Source organism: Helianthus annuus, chromosome 2 (assembly GCF_002127325.2).
Source record: "Helianthus annuus cultivar XRQ/B chromosome 2, HanXRQr2.0-SUNRISE, whole genome shotgun sequence".
In the NCBI taxonomy this organism is placed as follows: domain Eukaryota; kingdom Viridiplantae; phylum Streptophyta; class Magnoliopsida; order Asterales; family Asteraceae; genus Helianthus; species Helianthus annuus.
In genome coordinates, this window is record NC_035434.2 from 28265343 (window position 1) to 28283835 (window position 18493).

The following is an 18493-nucleotide window of genomic DNA, read 5'->3' on the forward strand; positions in this document are numbered from 1 at the left end:
AAACACTACCATAAAACACTACCATAATTTTGTCAATAAATAAATAAAAACTAAAACTATCGCATGAGTATAGTTCTCTTGAGAAATTTTATCTTCTTAGTGGTTGTCCTAGGCCCAATCTCAATTTCATTACTTCTCGTGAGCTTCTTCATCTAGTGAGTTTTAGCCCATCTTCTTCTTCTTCTTTTAATGTTGGGTCCAAAACACAGTTTAGCTCCCAAGTTGTTTTAATTCAGCCTTTCCATGTTAAACTCTTTAACACTTGGTTTTTCTTTTCTTTTCTTCTTCTTTTTTTTTTTTTTGATTAAGGCTAGAACGAAAGATACCATGCATGGCGCAAATGGAATATACAAAGCCTTGCAACCAAAGAAAATACAACAGCAATAAGAAACCTAGAAACATATATAGCAGCAGCCACTAGAGGAAAAAACATAAAAAATAGACAACGGATAAACAAGATAACAGGCTAGAAGGCCAAAAACAGCCCATGAGATGTCACTGAATTTAGATCTGTGCTTAATTCATCCAAATAGAGACGTGATGATATCACTTGGAGCATAAACTAACTCATCATCACACAAATCTTACAATGGCCTACAAATGATCATATTAACATGTTTTTAAACCCAACCTATCACAACCACACAATGGTATATTAATTAAAGTATCAATTTTATATAAAATGTAACGCGTTTTAATATAATATGATAAACGTGTGTGTATATATAATGTATTGATCAGGATCCATTGGTGACGAGCTACCTACAATTTTACCGACATAAATTGTCTCGATAGTTTGTCAAACAATTTACATGGAAAGAAAAACCAAATTTGAAATCCATGTGTCTGATGGTTGTTGGCAATCTGTCGGTAAAAAATGTTGGCTTGACCCAGGAAATGGTTTACGTATGTAATATGTCTGTAATTATCCATAGGCTACCACCTTTTATTTGATTTACGACTTTGCTTTTTTTTTTTTTTTTAATCTTGACCTTTGACCTCAAATTATATGTTAACTAGACTAATTAAAATGGCATGTTACTTCTTGGTCATGTATAGGCAACGAGTCATATCGCTTGATGGTGGGAGACAAAAAGAAATCTCATTGTAAGTTCACATATATTGGTTATATATAGAGAATTCCATATAATCCCTAATCAAATATCTATTGAGTCTTATAATCTTATTTGTAGCGACTTAATCCCTGATTTTTATTTACATGTATATAAATCCGGTATGTTGTTTTTATTCAGTGTAACGATCAATTTTTATTCAAAACTCTTGTCCTTCTATATAACTTTGCACAAGAGAAAAAGGTATAAGAACTAGACTGTTGACTGCTAAAAGGATTAAGAGAAAGTTGGTTAAGAGGAAACAACTTATGCACTAATTATTTAACGTTTCTTATCGAGGGTGCGTTTGGAATACGAAATACGTTGCTTGAGAAGAAAGGACCTTATTGATACTCTTTATGCTGCACTTCCTCTAGACACTGTAAAATTCGGCTGCCAACTTGAATCCATAAAACTTGGCCCGCATTCCACCAAACCAATTCTTCGGTTCATTGATGGAAGCTCCGTTATAGCTAAGGTCCGCGATACAAATTTAGTTGGTCTTTTTGAGACTTTCGACTTGATTTCACTAGAATAATGATACTTATTGGTCCTTGTAGGTAGTAATTGGTTGTGATGGTGGCAAGTCAATAGTTTCCGAATTCCTTAACCTCAAGCCTACAAAGATGTTTCCTTTATGTGCGGTTAGAGGTTTAACAAACTACCCAAATGGTCATTCATATGACTATGAGTTTGCTCGTTTCATGAAAGACAACGTTATCATAGGAAGAATTGCTATTGATGATAACTCGGTTTACTGGTTTTGTTCACTACCCTTCAATCCTAAAGGTTGTTACTTATTATGTTTGTGTAGATTTCTTTTTAATAGTTACATAGTCTATTTCATTCTTTTAACTATGAAGAGCGACAGATGAAAAGGGTTGGAAAGATCCTGAGGTAATACGACAATCGACCCTAGAGTTGCTAAGCGATTTTCCCCAAGAAATTAAAGAAATGATAGAAAACACGGACATGGAGTCGTTATCATTTACACACTTGAGGTATCGTGCACCACGAGACTTGTTGACGGGCACATTTTGTAAAGGAACAGTAACAGTTGCTGGTGACGCTATGCATGTCATGGGCCCATTTTTGGGGCAAGGTGGTTCAGCAGCGTTAGAAGATGCGGTTGTGTTGGCTAGAACAATGGCTCAGTTGGGTTTAAACAATGTTGGGAGTGGGAGTAAGGTAACAATCCATGGGGTTGAGAAAGCGTTTAATCAGTTTGTAAAACAAAGAAGGATGAGGATAGTATGGTTGTCGTTACAAACATACCTCACCGGCATGCTGTCAGGTACTTCTTTGGGCCCAAAGAAGATTTTATATATTTGGTTATTGAAAGTTCTCTTTCCCAACCCAAATGGCCATATTGATTATGATTGTGGTGAACTTTGATCCGTTCAAAGATCTTTAGACTTGTTCTTTATTGTATTACTAGCTAGCTAGGCATTTTCTAAACATGTTTATATACGGGATTTATGCAAAGATATCACTCAAATAAGTTTGTAATATGCTTGTAAGTTTGGTGACATATATAATTGTTACTAATCGATAACTTAATTTCCGTAGTTGTGTTGATTATTCATCTTTTCCTGCATGTGCAAATAAACATTTAACAAAACGTTTTAGATGTTGCGTATAATTAAGTATGAAAGGGAAAACCATGAAATTATCATTTAACCAACCATAAAAAATCCACTAATCATTATTGGCGTCCATTTGCGTCTTGCATTACGTCGGGGCATTAAAGGGGAATCTGTGCCACGTCATAACAGGACATTGTGAACTCTTGCATGGGAAAAAATAAAATAAATATAAATATAGCAAATTATTATTAGAAACAAATGATATTTAAACATTTAAATTTTAGTTTGAGTTAATTATGTTTTTCTTACAAATCAGAGTTAATTATGGTTTTTTTTTTATTTTTTTTATTTTTTTTATTTTTTTGTGATTTGTTGAAAATAAGCATTACAATTCATTAGTTTAAAAAATGCTAAAACAATCCCTGTATTTTCACTTTTATAACTATTACAGTCTATCCTTACTAACGTCATGCAGTTATTCTGTTAGTTTATTTGAAATGATCATAGTGTCCATGTTATTAAAACTATAATATAAATAAATAAAGAGTTAATTATGTTTTTCGTCCCTATGGTTTGTTGGAAATAACTATCACAACCTATTAGTTTAAAAATTGCCAAAACGGTACCAGTATATTCACAACTTCCACCTTCAACTCACCAACAATGGCGGTTAACAGCTTTATTTATCTACTATTCTTCACTCTACTCTTAACTCTGATGTCTCTTCATATTCAGCCGGAACATCACCTACTCCGACTCCACACCTTCTCCACTTCATCCATCTTCAACATCTCACACCACCCCACATACATACTTGAACGATGACCACCTCCACCACCCGATCTACCCACCACCGTCATCAAACTACCACCAACCACTACCCCCACACCTCATGGCCATTCTCTTCAAACAAATCATCGGCTAACTTCTTTTCTACCGATGAATTCTACCAATTCCTACCACTACACAGGGTACCGCCCATACTTCATCTCCTCCTCTCAGTTTTTTGGGTAGGCCTCAAGTTTTCCTACTGGCGTCGATTGGGATGGGGAAAATTAGGTGGTTGGCGATTTCGATTGTGATGGGGGAAAGTTATGAGATCAGCGATTCTGATTCTCGTGTAACTGGTTGACGGAGACAGATTTGACGCTGGTGGAGGTGACGGAAGAGATCCGGTAGAGGAAAACGGTGGTGAACTGAGTCATCGGAACAGAGTTGTGAGTCGAAACAGGTGATGTTCTGGTAGGATCCAAAGAAACGGGAAGAGTGAAAGTAACGTGAAGGATACTAGTACTGTTTTGGCAATTTTTAAACTAATAGACTGTTATGGTTATTTTCAACAAAGCACACGGCCGAAAAACGTAACTAACTCTTTATTTATTTTAACTTTAATTTTAATAACATGGGTATTATGGTCATTTCAAATAAACTAACAGTTTAACTGGATGACGTTAGTGATGGGGGACTATAATTGTTACAAGGTGAAAGTACATAGATTGTTTTAACAATTTTTAAACTAAATGACTGTAATGGTTATTTTCAACAAATAACAGAGACAAAAAACGTAATTAACTTTTTTAGTTTTTATCAATAATCCTGAAAAAAAAATTAAGGTATTTAAGAACATAAAATTTTAAAACGTATAAAACCTAAAATTTGTAGAATTTATTTTTTCTAAAATTTTGAAGTAAACATATTAAAATAATAATAATAAAATAAGTATTAAAATATTAAAATAATAATAAAATAAGTATTAAAATAATAGCTTAACTTAAAGAAAGGTCTTTTTTACAATTTGCTTGGACATCCGGTAATTTCGATGAATTTCCCAAATATAAATACATCATACGATATTCAATTCTTAGTCAAATTAATTATATAGAGTAAAATACAGAATTAATCTTAACAATGAAAGTATTGGTAGCTTATAGGACTAGAAACGTCTTCATTTAGAGCTCTAATCCTTGTATTCAAATGTTTTAAAAGAAAATTAAGTATACAAATATGTATATTCCACTACTTTCCGTAGCGCCAAAAGTCCATCTCACCATGCAACGAGAGTTGATTGATTTGTTGCATTGATGAAGAAGATGCATTTGTGTTATTCTCATATCCTACCATCCTTTTCGAGGAATCGCCATCTTCGTTGGCCGCACTAATATGCGGTGTCACGAGCCTATCCATCATTCCCCACTCGTTTCCAGATGCATTAACCATGCTTTGAGTCGCGGGTTCACATGTTCCAGCCTCCAACCCCGGCTCACAAGCTTGGTAACCAACTTGAAGTTGGTTCTCACAACTTCCACTGTCACACTCGCCATGGTTCGACATTAGCTGTTTAACCATGGCGGGTGAGTCTTCAGATGGAAAATTTGAGAACTCGTAACCCAAGGGCTTGTGGGTTGGTATGAAGTTTTGGGCTTGGAGATGGGGATATTGGCTAGGAAGGTGACCGTGGTTGAGCCCAAGATCGACGAAAGTTTGTAGTTGTTGGTGTTGTTGTTCTTGATTGTATGTTAAGTAGTGATGGTTGGCGTGTGAAAATGAACCGGGTTGGCTTGAACCATGGTTAAGTTGATCGGACCCAATGCTACCTCTCGATCCTTCGCTTCCTCCAACCTTGAACAAATTCTTCTTCTTGAACACCCTGCAAATTACCCATCCATCTTCCTAGAGAAAAATAAATCATTGAAGATCAATCTTTGGTGTGTAAAGATTCAATAAAGAGAATTTCAAATCACCCTTTTGTGTAATGCTTTTATCTTATTTATGAGCTACACTTATAATGTACGTTATGTAAATATATGGTGAAACTAGTATTTTCAACCACTAGGATTGGTGGTTCAGTGGCTAGGTAAAACAGTTTAAAACACCAAGTGTGACGTTTTGAGTTCAAGTCCCACAAGAACAAGAAATTCGCCATTCAAAAAAAATACCCTAGTATTTTCAAAACCAGACCACAACTCCAACCGGTTGGATAAGGGTTCCAACACATAGCCGGCCTGGTTATGTGTATTTAAACCGCTTTCATTTAAGCTAGCAGGCTACTGATCGGATCTGGAACTGTAGGAAGTGGTCGGACTAGATTTCAAATTTTTTGTTATTTTCTTTCCAAAATATCATTTACTGATTTGTTTACTACTTTAAACACTATAGTTTGTTTATTTAAGCCTTCAAACGCTATTAATATAGTAAGGAAACACAACAAATATATTATATTTATTTTAAATACGTTTTATATTTACTATATGTTTACATTTTAAATTTAGTTTACTAGTTTTCTTTCTTTTAAATCCGGTCCAACTGGTTAAACCAGTGAATTGGTAAGGCGGTCTATTGAACGACCTGGCTGGTTATAAAAACATTGGATGAAACCCTACTAGTAGAGACGTAAGATCAAATGGTTTCAAACTGTTTGATTTATTGAATTATGGTAAGGGGATATTAAGAAATGCAACTTACAGGAGATGTGAGAGAGGGATTGAGGGGATCATGATGATCATCGTTATCTTCTAGTCGATATTCATGCATGATCCAATCAGTCTTTTGACCATGGGGAGCACGTCCACGATAAAACACAAGGGTTTTCCTCATACCAATCTTCTCAAAAGTGTTACGGATGCATTTGTCTCTCCCAGTTGCCTTCCAAAAACCGGCGTTTGTCGCTCTGTTCGTCCTTGAACCCGTTGGGTACTTCCTGTCTTTGTGGCTAAAGAAGTACCACTCATTTTGCGGTGTGGATCCAATGTTACATCTCTCTGTAGTAATTCATGTCAATATGTTGTTATTTATGAGCTACAATTATAAGGCAGTTTATCTCTAGGTAATAATATGGGAATTGACCCTAAAAACTTATATATGTTTGGTTGCTGATATGATAATTTAAGTTGTGTAATTTTAGCATAATTAGATTTTGGTGAAATGAAATTAAAAGTCAAACAGAAAAGTGGTGATATGATGATTTAAAGGCTTATAAATATGTTAAAAATTTTCACATCATTAACTCCTAAACCTTTATTATATATTTTCATCATCCTAAACCTTCAAAGGCTTATAAATAGAATATATAGTAAATTGATTTTAATTAGTACCGTCTAAGCATAAACACTTACAATCATTTGTAAAAAAGACTTGAACCTATAGAACATAAATATTGATAGCTCTAAATTTATAAATTTGTTTATCTTGATGGATAAAAACTATTTTATATATGGAGCATATTTACTTAGAATATTAATCACACTTATTCCCTATGGTTGAATGGAACTTAAAATTAGTGTCAACTTTGAATATTTTGGTTCTTAAGTTGTAGTGCCCTACTACAAGTTATTATCTCCCATAACTTTTGGTTTCAAGTTGTTTACTTGATACTAGCTATATAACACCATCTTTTGTAACAAAGCTGTAATTTGGTTTTAAAAAATATAATGGGTACACCTTTTCACGTAGCAGATAAAAAAAAATCATAAAAATATTGACTTATCTATCTCTTTCTATGTAAATAAAAGTTGCTTTTATTCTTTATATCATTTTGTTCGCCTTTTGCCTGTTATTTCTTTTGAACATGAGGCAAGAATTCGTAAATTTATTTAAACATGATATATGATATAAGATACGCTTTGTATTATCAAGATTAAGATAAAAAGTATAGAAACAATCATGATAAAGATATATACTAATTAAGTCAAAATGTTAAATCATTTCATCAACTCATTAAACAACATTTATTCCCTGATTATTCTTTTTCATCCTATAAACTAAATTATTATTATTATTATTATTATTATTATTATTATTATTATACCTAATTTTTCATCATATATACCATTAAAGTTTACTTTTCTTTTTTTTTCTGAATTTTGATTCATCTGTCAATAATCGCCAATGAATTTTTCATAATAAAAAGTTTTTTAGTACCAAATTTTTTCATCATTGAAAATCTATTTAGTATACTTCTATTTAATTGTAAATTGAGCTGATTTATAGTAACAAATTATTCATACTAAAATTCTGTAAAAACAAAAACATCAAACAAAAACAAAGACTAACCTAACAATCATCTCCAATTACAACAAAAAAAAAAAAAATGAAAATTTATATGATAGTATGTAAAATATTCTTCTTACACATATAGGGTAAAGTTCTTGTACAAATAATCTTAACATACTAAACATACAAATTGAAGGAAACTCAAAAATACAAGGTGGCATTTTTGTAATTATCAATAACTATCAAAGTTACTCTACAAATATACCTAAAAAAACCTAACCACTCCCCCCACCCCCCAAAAACCTAAAAAAACCTAACCCCCCCACCCCCCAAAAACCTAAAAAAAAACCTAACCCCCCCCCCACCCCCCACCCCCAAAAACCTAAAAAAAACCTACCCCCCTCCCACCCAAGCTAAAATGCTAAAAACTAAACCCCCCAAAAAACCTAAAAAAAATCTAAAAAAATAAAAAAAAACACACATATTATTTTATTTTATTTTTTTAACATTTTTTATTAAAAAATCGCTACTTTTAGTAGCAGCCAAATTTTTTTTTTTTTTTTTTTTTTTTTTTGCTAACGAAATGTAGCGATTTTTTAATAAAAAATGTTAAAAAAAAAATTTGTGTTTTTTTAGGTATTTTTGGTTGTAACTTTGATAGTTGGTGGTAATTACAAAAATGTCACCTTGTCTTTTTGAGTTTTCCTTCAATTTGTATGTTTAGTATGTTAAGATTATTTGTATTTGATCTTTTGCCTACACATATATACATGATTGTAAAAATCCCGATTAGGCGCTGATTAATCACCGATTAATCAAAATTAATCCTAGTTAATTCCGATTCATCTCGTTTAATCACTAGTCCCCACACCACCGCCCGACTAGCGATTACTTCAACACTGCATAAATAATGTATATAATGTAAACATGAAATTACCTTGAAGATCCCATGGCTCAACCTTATTCAAGTCAATTTCTCTAATAACATCCATATCAAATTTCTGAAACGAAACCTTCTTCTTCAAGTAGTAATGCAAAAGCTCTTCATCGGTGGGATGAAACCGGAAGCCCGGAGGAACGCCGCCGCTCGACGACGACGCCATCATTCACTCTCTCTCTCTCTATATAACCTTTCTCTTTTTAAGTAATCTAGAGTACGTTATGTGAAAATAAGATGATGTATCAGTCTAAAATTGATGTGAAAAATGGTTTTATATATATCTACTATTGCGTGGGTGTCAATGAAAAAGATGTAATGAGAGGAAAGTTGACGGCCGGTGACGACGCCGGTGGTGTAGGTTAAAGCTAACGTAGATCGCAAGCAACCGTATTTGGACTCGTAGACACGATCCATGCAATTTACGTTCATATACCTACGCGCATGTGTTATAGCGCGTGTGTACACTTTCCTACTATAGGTGAAAAAAAATATGTTTAATGGATTTAAGATTAGGGTTGTGTGTGTATTTTTTAATGTTGCTATATAATTGTTATAAAAAATAACCTTATCTAACTAGGTTAGAAATTCATGTATCTGGTTCCTTGTTTGAACATGATAACTTTAACAATTATAGGAAGATGATGCCTTGTTTGAACTCACCTTATTAAATCCATCTAGCACGGGTTGGTGAACCCGGATTTGAAGTCGCACGTCGAACCATAACTAGATGCAACGGTGTTCCAGTGTAACCCGCTTCAACCCACATGAACCCGCCCCTCTATCTAGCTCCCGCCCTCATCCATCTTTACACGGGTTAAATAAATGAAATTTTAAATACTTAGAAATGAAGATTTTAATTACGTGATGCAACCAGTTACTAATTAGATATATATATTTAAAAGAACTTGTTACTGGTTAAAGTATAAGAAAAAATGAATTTCTTCTGAAAATAGTTGGTTTAGATAGTTTAATAATGTTTGTATGTGGATGAATGGGTTGTAAATTGTAAGTGTGGAAGGACTATCTATGCCCAATCCAATCATGCAATGCTATCTCAAATCTACTCTCAAGTACTCACAATCCATTAACACCTAGCCACAAGTATCATAATACTTTCTATCTTTTTAATTTAAAATAAATTAAACAATTAATTACTAACCACCAAATCCGGGTTAACTCATATACACCCAATATGAGAGATTGAGTTCTGAGATGCTTCACTTTCAAAATTCTGACTCAATTAAGAGTTTAAGACCAATAAGGTTATATTTTAAATTACAGTTTATTAGTACTTATATAATTTAAAATTTTATTTAGGAGAAAGAAAATATTTGATTCTCAATGTTATTAATTAATTAATTAAAATAATAACATATACATTTTATGCTCCCTGCTATTAGACCTTGTACTATCTGAATCGACAGATTTGGTGAGATGTTCCATAACTTACATAAATAGTAAATTAAGTTATTTAACTTCGTTAATTGCTAGTGGTGCAATACACTGGCGAGTATAACGCGTTGTGGTATCAAATAGATGTGTTATTAAATGAAACAAACGATCCCGAGGAACAAATAATATAAACAAAATAATTATTGCAATGTTTGATTGTTTCCTAAGCAAAATTCACGAAGAAAAATAAAACACTTCCTTAGCCTTCTCTCGAGATTTGTATTTTTTATTTTTAATATGAAATATATTACAGTCGAATGTTCAATGAAATATACCGATGACCGACGATTACAACTAGTTTAATAATACTACTTTATTCGCATGCAATTATAGACCCGGATTATTACCTCAGGTAACAATAGGTAACAAGTCGTAATAACATTGGATATAGAGACAAAAGATCAAATACATATACATTTAGCGTATAAAACGTATGAATTGCATGGAAAAGTAAAAAAAAAAAAAATACGGTGACATTTTCATAATTATTCTATTAGTAGAGTAATTATCAAAAGTAGAGTAATTATAATACATTTGTAGAGTAATTTGAATAATTAGTTGTTTGATACACTTGTACAGTGGGTAGGGATCCTGTACATAAATCTAGAAGTGTGAGAAGTGTATTTTAACACTATATATAACACTATATAACACCATATAAACACTATATAACACCATATAAACACTGTATAACACTATGTAACACCATATAACACCATATAACACTATATAACAACATATAACACTATACATCTATCATAGACATGCTATCAGACAAAATATAGTGTTATATTTGTTATATAGTGTTATATGGTGTTACATAGTGTTTATATGGTGTTATATAGTGTTATATATAGTGTTATAATACACTTCTCACACTTCTCATACTTCTGGATTAATGTATAGGATCCTCAATCCTTATACAGTAATTTTGAAATTTATATTGTTTGATACACTTATAGAGTTATTTTGAATGATGAACTGTAGAGTAATTATCATCCACTTGTAGATTAATTTTGAATTGTATGTTGTTTGATAAACTTGTAGAGTAATTATGTCTGTTATGTTATTTTGATAAACTAGTAGAGTAATTTTGAATTGTATGTTTTTTGATGAACTTGTAAAGTAATTGTGTACGTTATGTTATTTTCATAAACTAGTAGAGTAATTATGATACACTTATAGAGTAATTTTGAAATTTATGTGTTTAATACACTTGTTAAGTAATTTTGAATGATATTTTGTAGTAATGTAATTAATGGTTAGCTATCATGGTTGCAAAAGTCGCTAGGCGTTCCCTAGTCGGATTCGGGTACTCGGGAAGTACTCAGCTTAGGCGGAGATTAATCGGGGAGTAATTGGCCTGGGAGACCAGTACTCGTGCCTCGGCAGCCTACCTTGTAGCGAATACTCGGAGCCTAGGCGGGACTTTTACAACTATGTTAGCTATAGAGTAATTATGATTCACTTGTAGAATAATTTTGAATTGTATGTTTTTTGATGAGCATGTAAAGTAATTGTGTCTGTTATGTTATTTTGATAAACTAGTAGAGTAATTATCATACACTTGTAAAGTAATTTTAAAATCTATATTTTTTGATGCACTAGTAAAGTAATTTTGAATGATATCTTGTAGTGTATTAATGATGAACTATAAAGTAATTATGATCGACGTGTAGCGTAATTTTGAATTTTATGTTGTTTGATGAACTTGTAGAGTAATTGTATCCGTTATGTTATTTTAATGAACTAGTAGAGTAATTATGATAAACTTGTAAAGAGCAATTTTTGAATGATATTAGTAGTGATGAAATGTAGAGATGAATAAAGTGACAGCTATTTTACCGGATGGGGTTTGATCATAATTTATTCGTGGTAATTTCTTTTATGAAAACTGTTTAAAATATTATATTGTAATAATAAAGAATCAGATGAGTGATTTAAAAGAAATAGCATTTAAATAGATTAAATGCCACACATAACCTACTTAAGATTCTGTCTACGTAACCTAGCTACTCTAGTATTCACAACATGTAAAATGATATGCTATGTAACCTATTCAGTAGTGAAATAAGGGCCGGGTTAAGACCCCGATAGCAACTCCGTAGGTTGCATTGGAGATACACCAAACATTATCTATGGCAAGGTATATCTCTAACGAGTTAAAATTTAATACTTCAATTAATATTAAACATACCTTGCGTGAGTATAAGTTTATTTTGGTAGAAAGTATAACAATCAATAGAATTAGGACATGTGACAAAATTTAAATAAAGAGAAAGGGTATTTTAGTCAATCTTATCTTTTTGTTCTTCCTTCTTCTTCCCAGTAATATCAAAAACCACCATTTTCAAAACCCACCATCTTCAACCATTTCTTCACTTTCTATCTCAATAATCACTACGTTATAGTGCGATTTTCGTCACCAATCAATGATTCAAACACCCGATCAACGTGTTCTTTAGCTTTTTTGAAGAAAACTCAGTTTAATTTCATACAAAATCTCGTTTTTCCGGTGATTTTGAAGATAATCACTCGATCCATTCAATTCGATCTCTGATAAGTGTTTCAATCATTCAAAATTTGTCAATCGTTGAAGAACTCGACTTCGATCCATGTAAGAAATTCTTTAATTTCATTTTTATTATCTAGGTTTTTGATTTAGTCATTGCGTTTTACGATTTTGGCGGGGGTCCGGGGGCAGCGCCCCTGGTAGCAGGGTCCCAGGGGCGGCAGCCCCTGGCGGGGTCTAAGGGGCAGAGCCCCTGAAATTTTTTTTTCGATTAAATTGCTTTAATAAAAATGCATCAGAAAATTTAATTTTCTGTAAATTGTCTCCGGAAAACTGCATTCGTAGACAGACTTTTGATCTCCTACTTCCTGGTTCAGACAATTCACAGACAAAACTATTGTCCTGGTTCAATGCGTTTTAGAGAGAAAACACTTTCTTTGGTGTTTTTAGGCCATTGCGTTTTAGAACTAAGACATTTTTATGTGTTTTCTGGTCATTGCGTTTTAGAAAAACACATTTTTGAAGTGTTTTTAGTCATTGCGTTTTAGGTAAACCACATTTTTAGGTGTTTTCAGTCTATTGCGTTTTAGAGAGAACACTTTCTTTTGTTTTTTTAGGCCATTGCGTTTTAGAAAGGAGACATTTTTAAGTGTTTTCTGGCCATTGCGTTTTATAAATAAGACATTTCTTTGTGTTTTTGGTGCATTGCGTTTTAGGTAAAACACATTTTTATGTGTTTTCAGTCCATTGCGTTTTAAAAACAGACATTTTAAGTGTTTTCTAGCCATTGCGTTTTAGAAATAAGACATTTCTTTGTGTTTTTGGTGTATTGCGTCTTAGGTAAAACACATTTTTTTTGTGTTTTCAGTCCACTGCGTTTTAGAAAGTACATTTTCTTTTGTGTTTTTATGCTATTGCGTTTTAGAAATAAAACATTTTTTTGTGTTTTATGGCCATTGCGTTTTACAAATAAGATATTTCTTTGTGCTTTTTGGTGCATTGCGTTTTAGAAAAATATCATTTTTAGGGTTTTTTTTCATTGCGTTTTACGCAACTGGATTTTTTCCATTGCGTTTTACGCAACTGGGTTTTAATTTTTTTTTTCGAAAATATAGCAATAGTATACTCGTTTTAAAGATAAAAAAACGCTCGTTTTTTTGGTCCAATTTTTATAAAAAAAATAATGTCGTATGAAAGAGTTATTAACATTTAAAAAATGGGGGAGGAATTGGCGGAGAGAGAAACTGTTGCCTTGGATTGACTAGAATGCCTCTAAACAAACTCACGCGCCTCTTTTCTTCCCTTCAATTTCCCTCATTTAATATTAGCCGTTGATTAACTAAATGGATGGTCAAGATTACTTTCTAACTTTTTTAGCCAAATAAACTTCCTATTATATCCTAACCCAACGTAACTTTATTAAATTCATAAAACTACGTCGAAATAACCAGGTATATCTCTAGCTAGTTAACGATGAATTTAACTCGGCCAGAAAGTAAACCACAAAAAGTATTGCTCATATTTTTTTATAAGTGTGTTGATGTGCATTTGAGTTGATTAGTTTTCCTACGACATCGTGACACTAGCAAAAAAAACTCTAGGCTAGACACTAGTGGAAAATATGTTTTTTCACTATAGGCTGAGGGTTCTAATCTTAAAGTTCAGAAAAAAAAAAGACTAAATTAGTTATGTTTACACCAAATTGTAAGTGGTGTCATTTACCTTTAAAATTGACGGGTTTTATACTTAATGTTTCAAAATTTTGCACGTTATGTCCTTTGAGCCTAACCCAGTTGAAGAAACACGGAACTATTTTAGGTTTATTAGTTTGATTTATGTTTCGACCATAGAGATTAATCTTCTTAATCCTTCCTGAGCTAAAGCCTTGATCCTTCCTACAAAACAATCAACACCCCGTTAAGCTCGTTAAGAGGGGAGTATGGGGGTTTCCCTCTTAACCACTCTCCGGCATAAGAATAAGTACTTGTTTTAAGGAAATAAGTGTGTGTTTAAGAGTGAGGGAGCAGGGAACAGAATGAATTAACCTATACATGAAGGTCCCTATTTATAGTCGGAGTAGTGTAGAAGGAGATGGGCTAATGGGCCTTGGGCCCGGTGTCGACAATAAGGAATATCCATTTCTGAAGGTGTGCTCAATGTTCAATTCCTTCATCCATTTTTAAAGATCTTCGGAGGCGGAATTCATGCCCTTATGAGTCACTTTTTTGAGTGGGAGGCCGAATCTGCAAATGATATGCTCCCAAATGAATTTCCGCACTATCATTACTGAAGTTGATGCTAGGGCCTTTACCTCCACCCACTTAGTGAAGTAATCGACAGCAACGATAATGAACTTGACTGCGTCTGGGGCTTCAGGAAAGGGTCCCACCATATCGATTCCCACTGCTGGAAAGGCCAGGCTGTTGAAACTGGATCAAATCATTTTTTGGGCGCAGGGTCTTCGGCGCATGCCTTTGACATGCATCACATTTGCGCAGTTCATTTAAAGCATCGACGTGCATCCCTGGCCAATAATAGCCTGCATTCATGATCTTTGCCACAACCATGCGAGGGCCCGCATGTATTCCACATATGCCTTCATGAATTTCCCTGATTAAGTAGCTTACATCTTGGGGGTCCACGCAGTGTAATAGTGACCCAAAAAAAGATCTCCTGTAAAGAATGCCATTGTCCATTTGATAGAACAACGCGTTGTTTTGGATCTTCCTAGCTTCCGCCTTGTTTTCTGTAAGAATCCCTTCTTGCAGATATTGAATGATAAGGGTCATCCACGAAGGTGGTCCTATCTCGATGACATTGACCTAGCGCAGCAGCACCGATGGGTTTTTCAAAACTTCAATTCGGACATCCTTCGCGAGGTGTTGAAATGTTGTGAACAACCTTGTACGATTGTTTTCTGATCAGTTGATGTGAACAACCTTGTACGATTTGAACCTTTGGAGCAACTCTTTTGCCTGTTCCAAATATAGAGCCATTACCTCGCCTTTTGCGTCATATAGCCCGTTGATTTGGCTCGCGATTAGCAGAGAATCAACATACGCTTGTAAGTTTTTTGCCCCCATCTTGATGGCCAGGCGCAAGCCTACCAAGAACGCTTCGTACTCCGCTTCAATGTTGGTATTCTTGAAATCCAACTTTATAGCATAGGTAAACTCATGCTTTTCTGGGCTGACTAGGCGCAAACCTGCTCCTGCGCTGTCTTCATTTGAAGCCCCATCGGTGAATAACAACCACAGTTCATCTGATGTGTTCTGGGCGGGTGTATCGACTGTTTCACATTCTTTGATCTTATCTTCTAGAACTTCGGTAATGAAATCTTCTAACACTTGGCCTTTGATAGCTGGGCGCGGCCTATACCAGATGTTATGGCCCCCTAGTTCAATTGCCCATTTTGCCAAATGACCCGAGGTTTCCGGCTTTTGTAAGATAGTGCCAATGTGAAAATTGGTGAGTACAGTGATGACATGATCGGTGAAATACATGCGCAGCCTTCTGGAAGCATGTAGCAGCGCGAGAACCAACTTTTCCATGATCGAATAGCGCGTTTCCGGGTCAGTGAGCACCCTACAGACATAATAAATTGGAGTTTGAACTCCAACCCTTTCAACTAGCAATACTGACCCAATTGCCTTGTCCGATGCAGACAAGTACAATATGAGGGGTTCTTTTTCGAATGGAGCTGTTAGAGTAGGGAGTTTGATCAGGCACTCCTTCATCTGCTGGAAGGCTGCGTCTGCTTCCGTTGTCCATTTAAATTCTTGCTTCTTGACACAATTGTGCAATGTACTGATGAAAGGGTAAGACTTTGTCGCGTGATTTGATAAGAAACGATTGAGCGCGACCAGACGACCAGCTAATCTTTGCATCTCTTTGATGGTGCGCGGTGATGGCATTCTTTCAATTGCTTGGACTTTTTCTGGGTTGACTTTAAAACCACCATTGGTAACCATGAACCCCAAAAATTTACCTTCTTCCATTCCAAAAGAACATTTGCTCGGTTTGAGCTTCATGTTCACGCTTCGCAGGGAGTTGAACATCTTCTTGATGTCTTTCAACATTTGGTCCTCTTCAGGACTCTTGATCACAAGATCATCGATGTATACCTCGATATGTTTTCCAATGTCATCCCCGAAAGTCTTATCCATCAACCGCTGGTATGTTGCGCCAGCATTCTTGAGCCCGAAGGGCATCTTGGTATAGCAAAAAATACGGATGTCGGTGCGGAAAGTAGTTTTGTCTTCGTCTTCAAGCTTCATATGGACTTGATGATAACCTTTGTAGCAGTCTAAAAAACATTTCCACCTGAATGGCGCGAGAGCGTCTATTTTCATGTCGATCTCAGGCAATGAGTAACAGTATTTGGGACATGCCTTATTGAGATCTGTGTAGTCGACGCACATGCGCCACCCACCTGTAGACTTCTCGACCGTTACAGGATTCACGACCCAACTCTGTTAGCGCACCTCCCACAATATTCCTGCCTTGGGTAGCTCACAAACTTGTTCATTCATAGCCTTCGTCTTGTCAGTCCCTAGGCTGCGCTTCCTTTGGACTTTAGGCTCAACACATGGATAAGTGTTCAAACAATGTTCAGTGATGTCGCGCGGGACGCCCGTTATGTCAGACGGTGTCCAGGCGAATATATCCATGTTTTTGAACAACAATTATTTTAGGTGCATCCTGATGTTTGGGGAGATTGTGTGGCCGATCGTCACCGTCTGATCTGGGTACTTGCGATTCAAGACCCATTTCTCTGGTTCAGTTGGTGAGACCCTACTGGCTTTCACTGGGCGAGCATCTTCTGTCGCCATCACTTCCTTTTTGAATAAAAAATCGCCACCCCTGTTTTAGTTGGGAAGCCAACGGCTGAATGGGGGGGGGGGGAGGTTACCATGTTCATCTCTCCTTGGGTTTCTCTATAACAACTCTCCCGAAACCCTTAAACATGTCCCATACGTCCTAAAACACTTATAACATCCCTATACGTCCTAAAATACACCCCATATACGAAAAATACGCCCGAAATACCTTTAATTTTACAAAAAATCAAATAAAATCAAGTTTAATAGGCCCTCGCGGGGCGCGACATAGACAGCATAGGCTGTCGCGGGCCGCGACAGCCTGGCCACCAGGCTGCCACGTGTCGGGATCGTGTCAAAGCTAGCAAGTCAACTCAGCAGCCCTATACGAGACACGTAGTCTCTCGTGGGTCGCGTAAGCCCTCTTTTCATCCGTCGCGGGGCGCGAGAGACCCCTTATAAGGCCCTATAAATTGGACGATCGAGCATTCAGTCCAATTCATTCAAAATTCGATTCTCTCTCTAAATTTCTGAATAGCTAAAGTAATATCGGGTATTATACCACTAAAATAGCGAAGCTCTGCCTCGATGTAAGTATTATAACCCCTGGTTACGTATTAGATACACTGCCCGATTGATCTAGTGCTCCATAACGCATATCGAGGCTCTGCCTGACTCAGTCGTTGGAGTTCTGTCTTGGAGAGGGTATAACTAATGTAAATTTGGGTTATTATACTAACGCGTGTGCATTGTTTAAGTTATTAGATTATAACCAGGAAGTCACAGGGAAATACCTAAAATAGCAATGTGAGTGATTCCTCTTTTCACAAGTTGTTTTTACAAAACCTCAATTGTTTTAATTTATATTTAACAGTGATTGAGTATTTGTATTCTACAATTATCGTCGGTATGTTGGGGTTTTGTATACAAAATTTGTTACTACACTGTGAGTAGTAACATTTCCACCAGTCAGGATTGACAGTACCGTGGGTGGTAACTAAAGTAGATATAAACAAATGTAATTGTTGGATTGCCCTCAATGCTGTAAAATGATAAAACCAGTTTTGATTAAACTGGGATTT

At 35.0% G+C, this 18493-nt stretch overlaps 3 protein-coding genes across 3 annotated transcripts in view; 1 reads left to right on the plus strand and 2 right to left on the minus strand.

The window, feature by feature from the left end:
- LOC110894862 (monooxygenase 1) overlaps positions 1-2693 on the plus strand; it is a 32927-nt gene extending 30234 nt beyond the window's left edge. Inside the window, exons 2-5 of the mRNA XM_022142089.2 lie at positions 1060-1107; positions 1413-1590; positions 1673-1901; positions 1984-2693. Of these exons, the coding sequence (XP_021997781.1) occupies positions 1060-1107; positions 1413-1590; positions 1673-1901; positions 1984-2507 (979 nt within the window). The 3' untranslated portion in view covers positions 2508-2693. The remainder of the gene's footprint in view (positions 1-1059; positions 1108-1412; positions 1591-1672; positions 1902-1983) is intronic.
- Positions 2694-4512: 1819 nt separating this feature from the next.
- LOC110896683 (protein BEARSKIN2) lies at positions 4513-8805 on the minus strand. Its single transcript, XM_022143880.2, has 3 exons — positions 8625-8805; positions 6161-6456; positions 4513-5368 (listed from the first exon to the last, which is right to left on the minus strand). The coding sequence occupies exons 1-3, from the start codon at positions 8791-8793 to the stop codon at positions 4715-4717; spliced, it is 1119 nt and encodes a 372-aa protein (XP_021999572.1). The 5' UTR covers positions 8794-8805; the 3' UTR covers positions 4513-4714.
- Positions 8806-14963: 6158 nt separating this feature from the next.
- Positions 14964-15380, minus strand: LOC110892846. Its single transcript, XM_022139988.1, has one exon. It carries the CDS (start codon positions 15378-15380, stop codon positions 14964-14966), a length of 417 nt encoding a protein of 138 aa, XP_021995680.1.
- Between the last annotated feature and the right edge of the window lie 3113 nt (positions 15381-18493).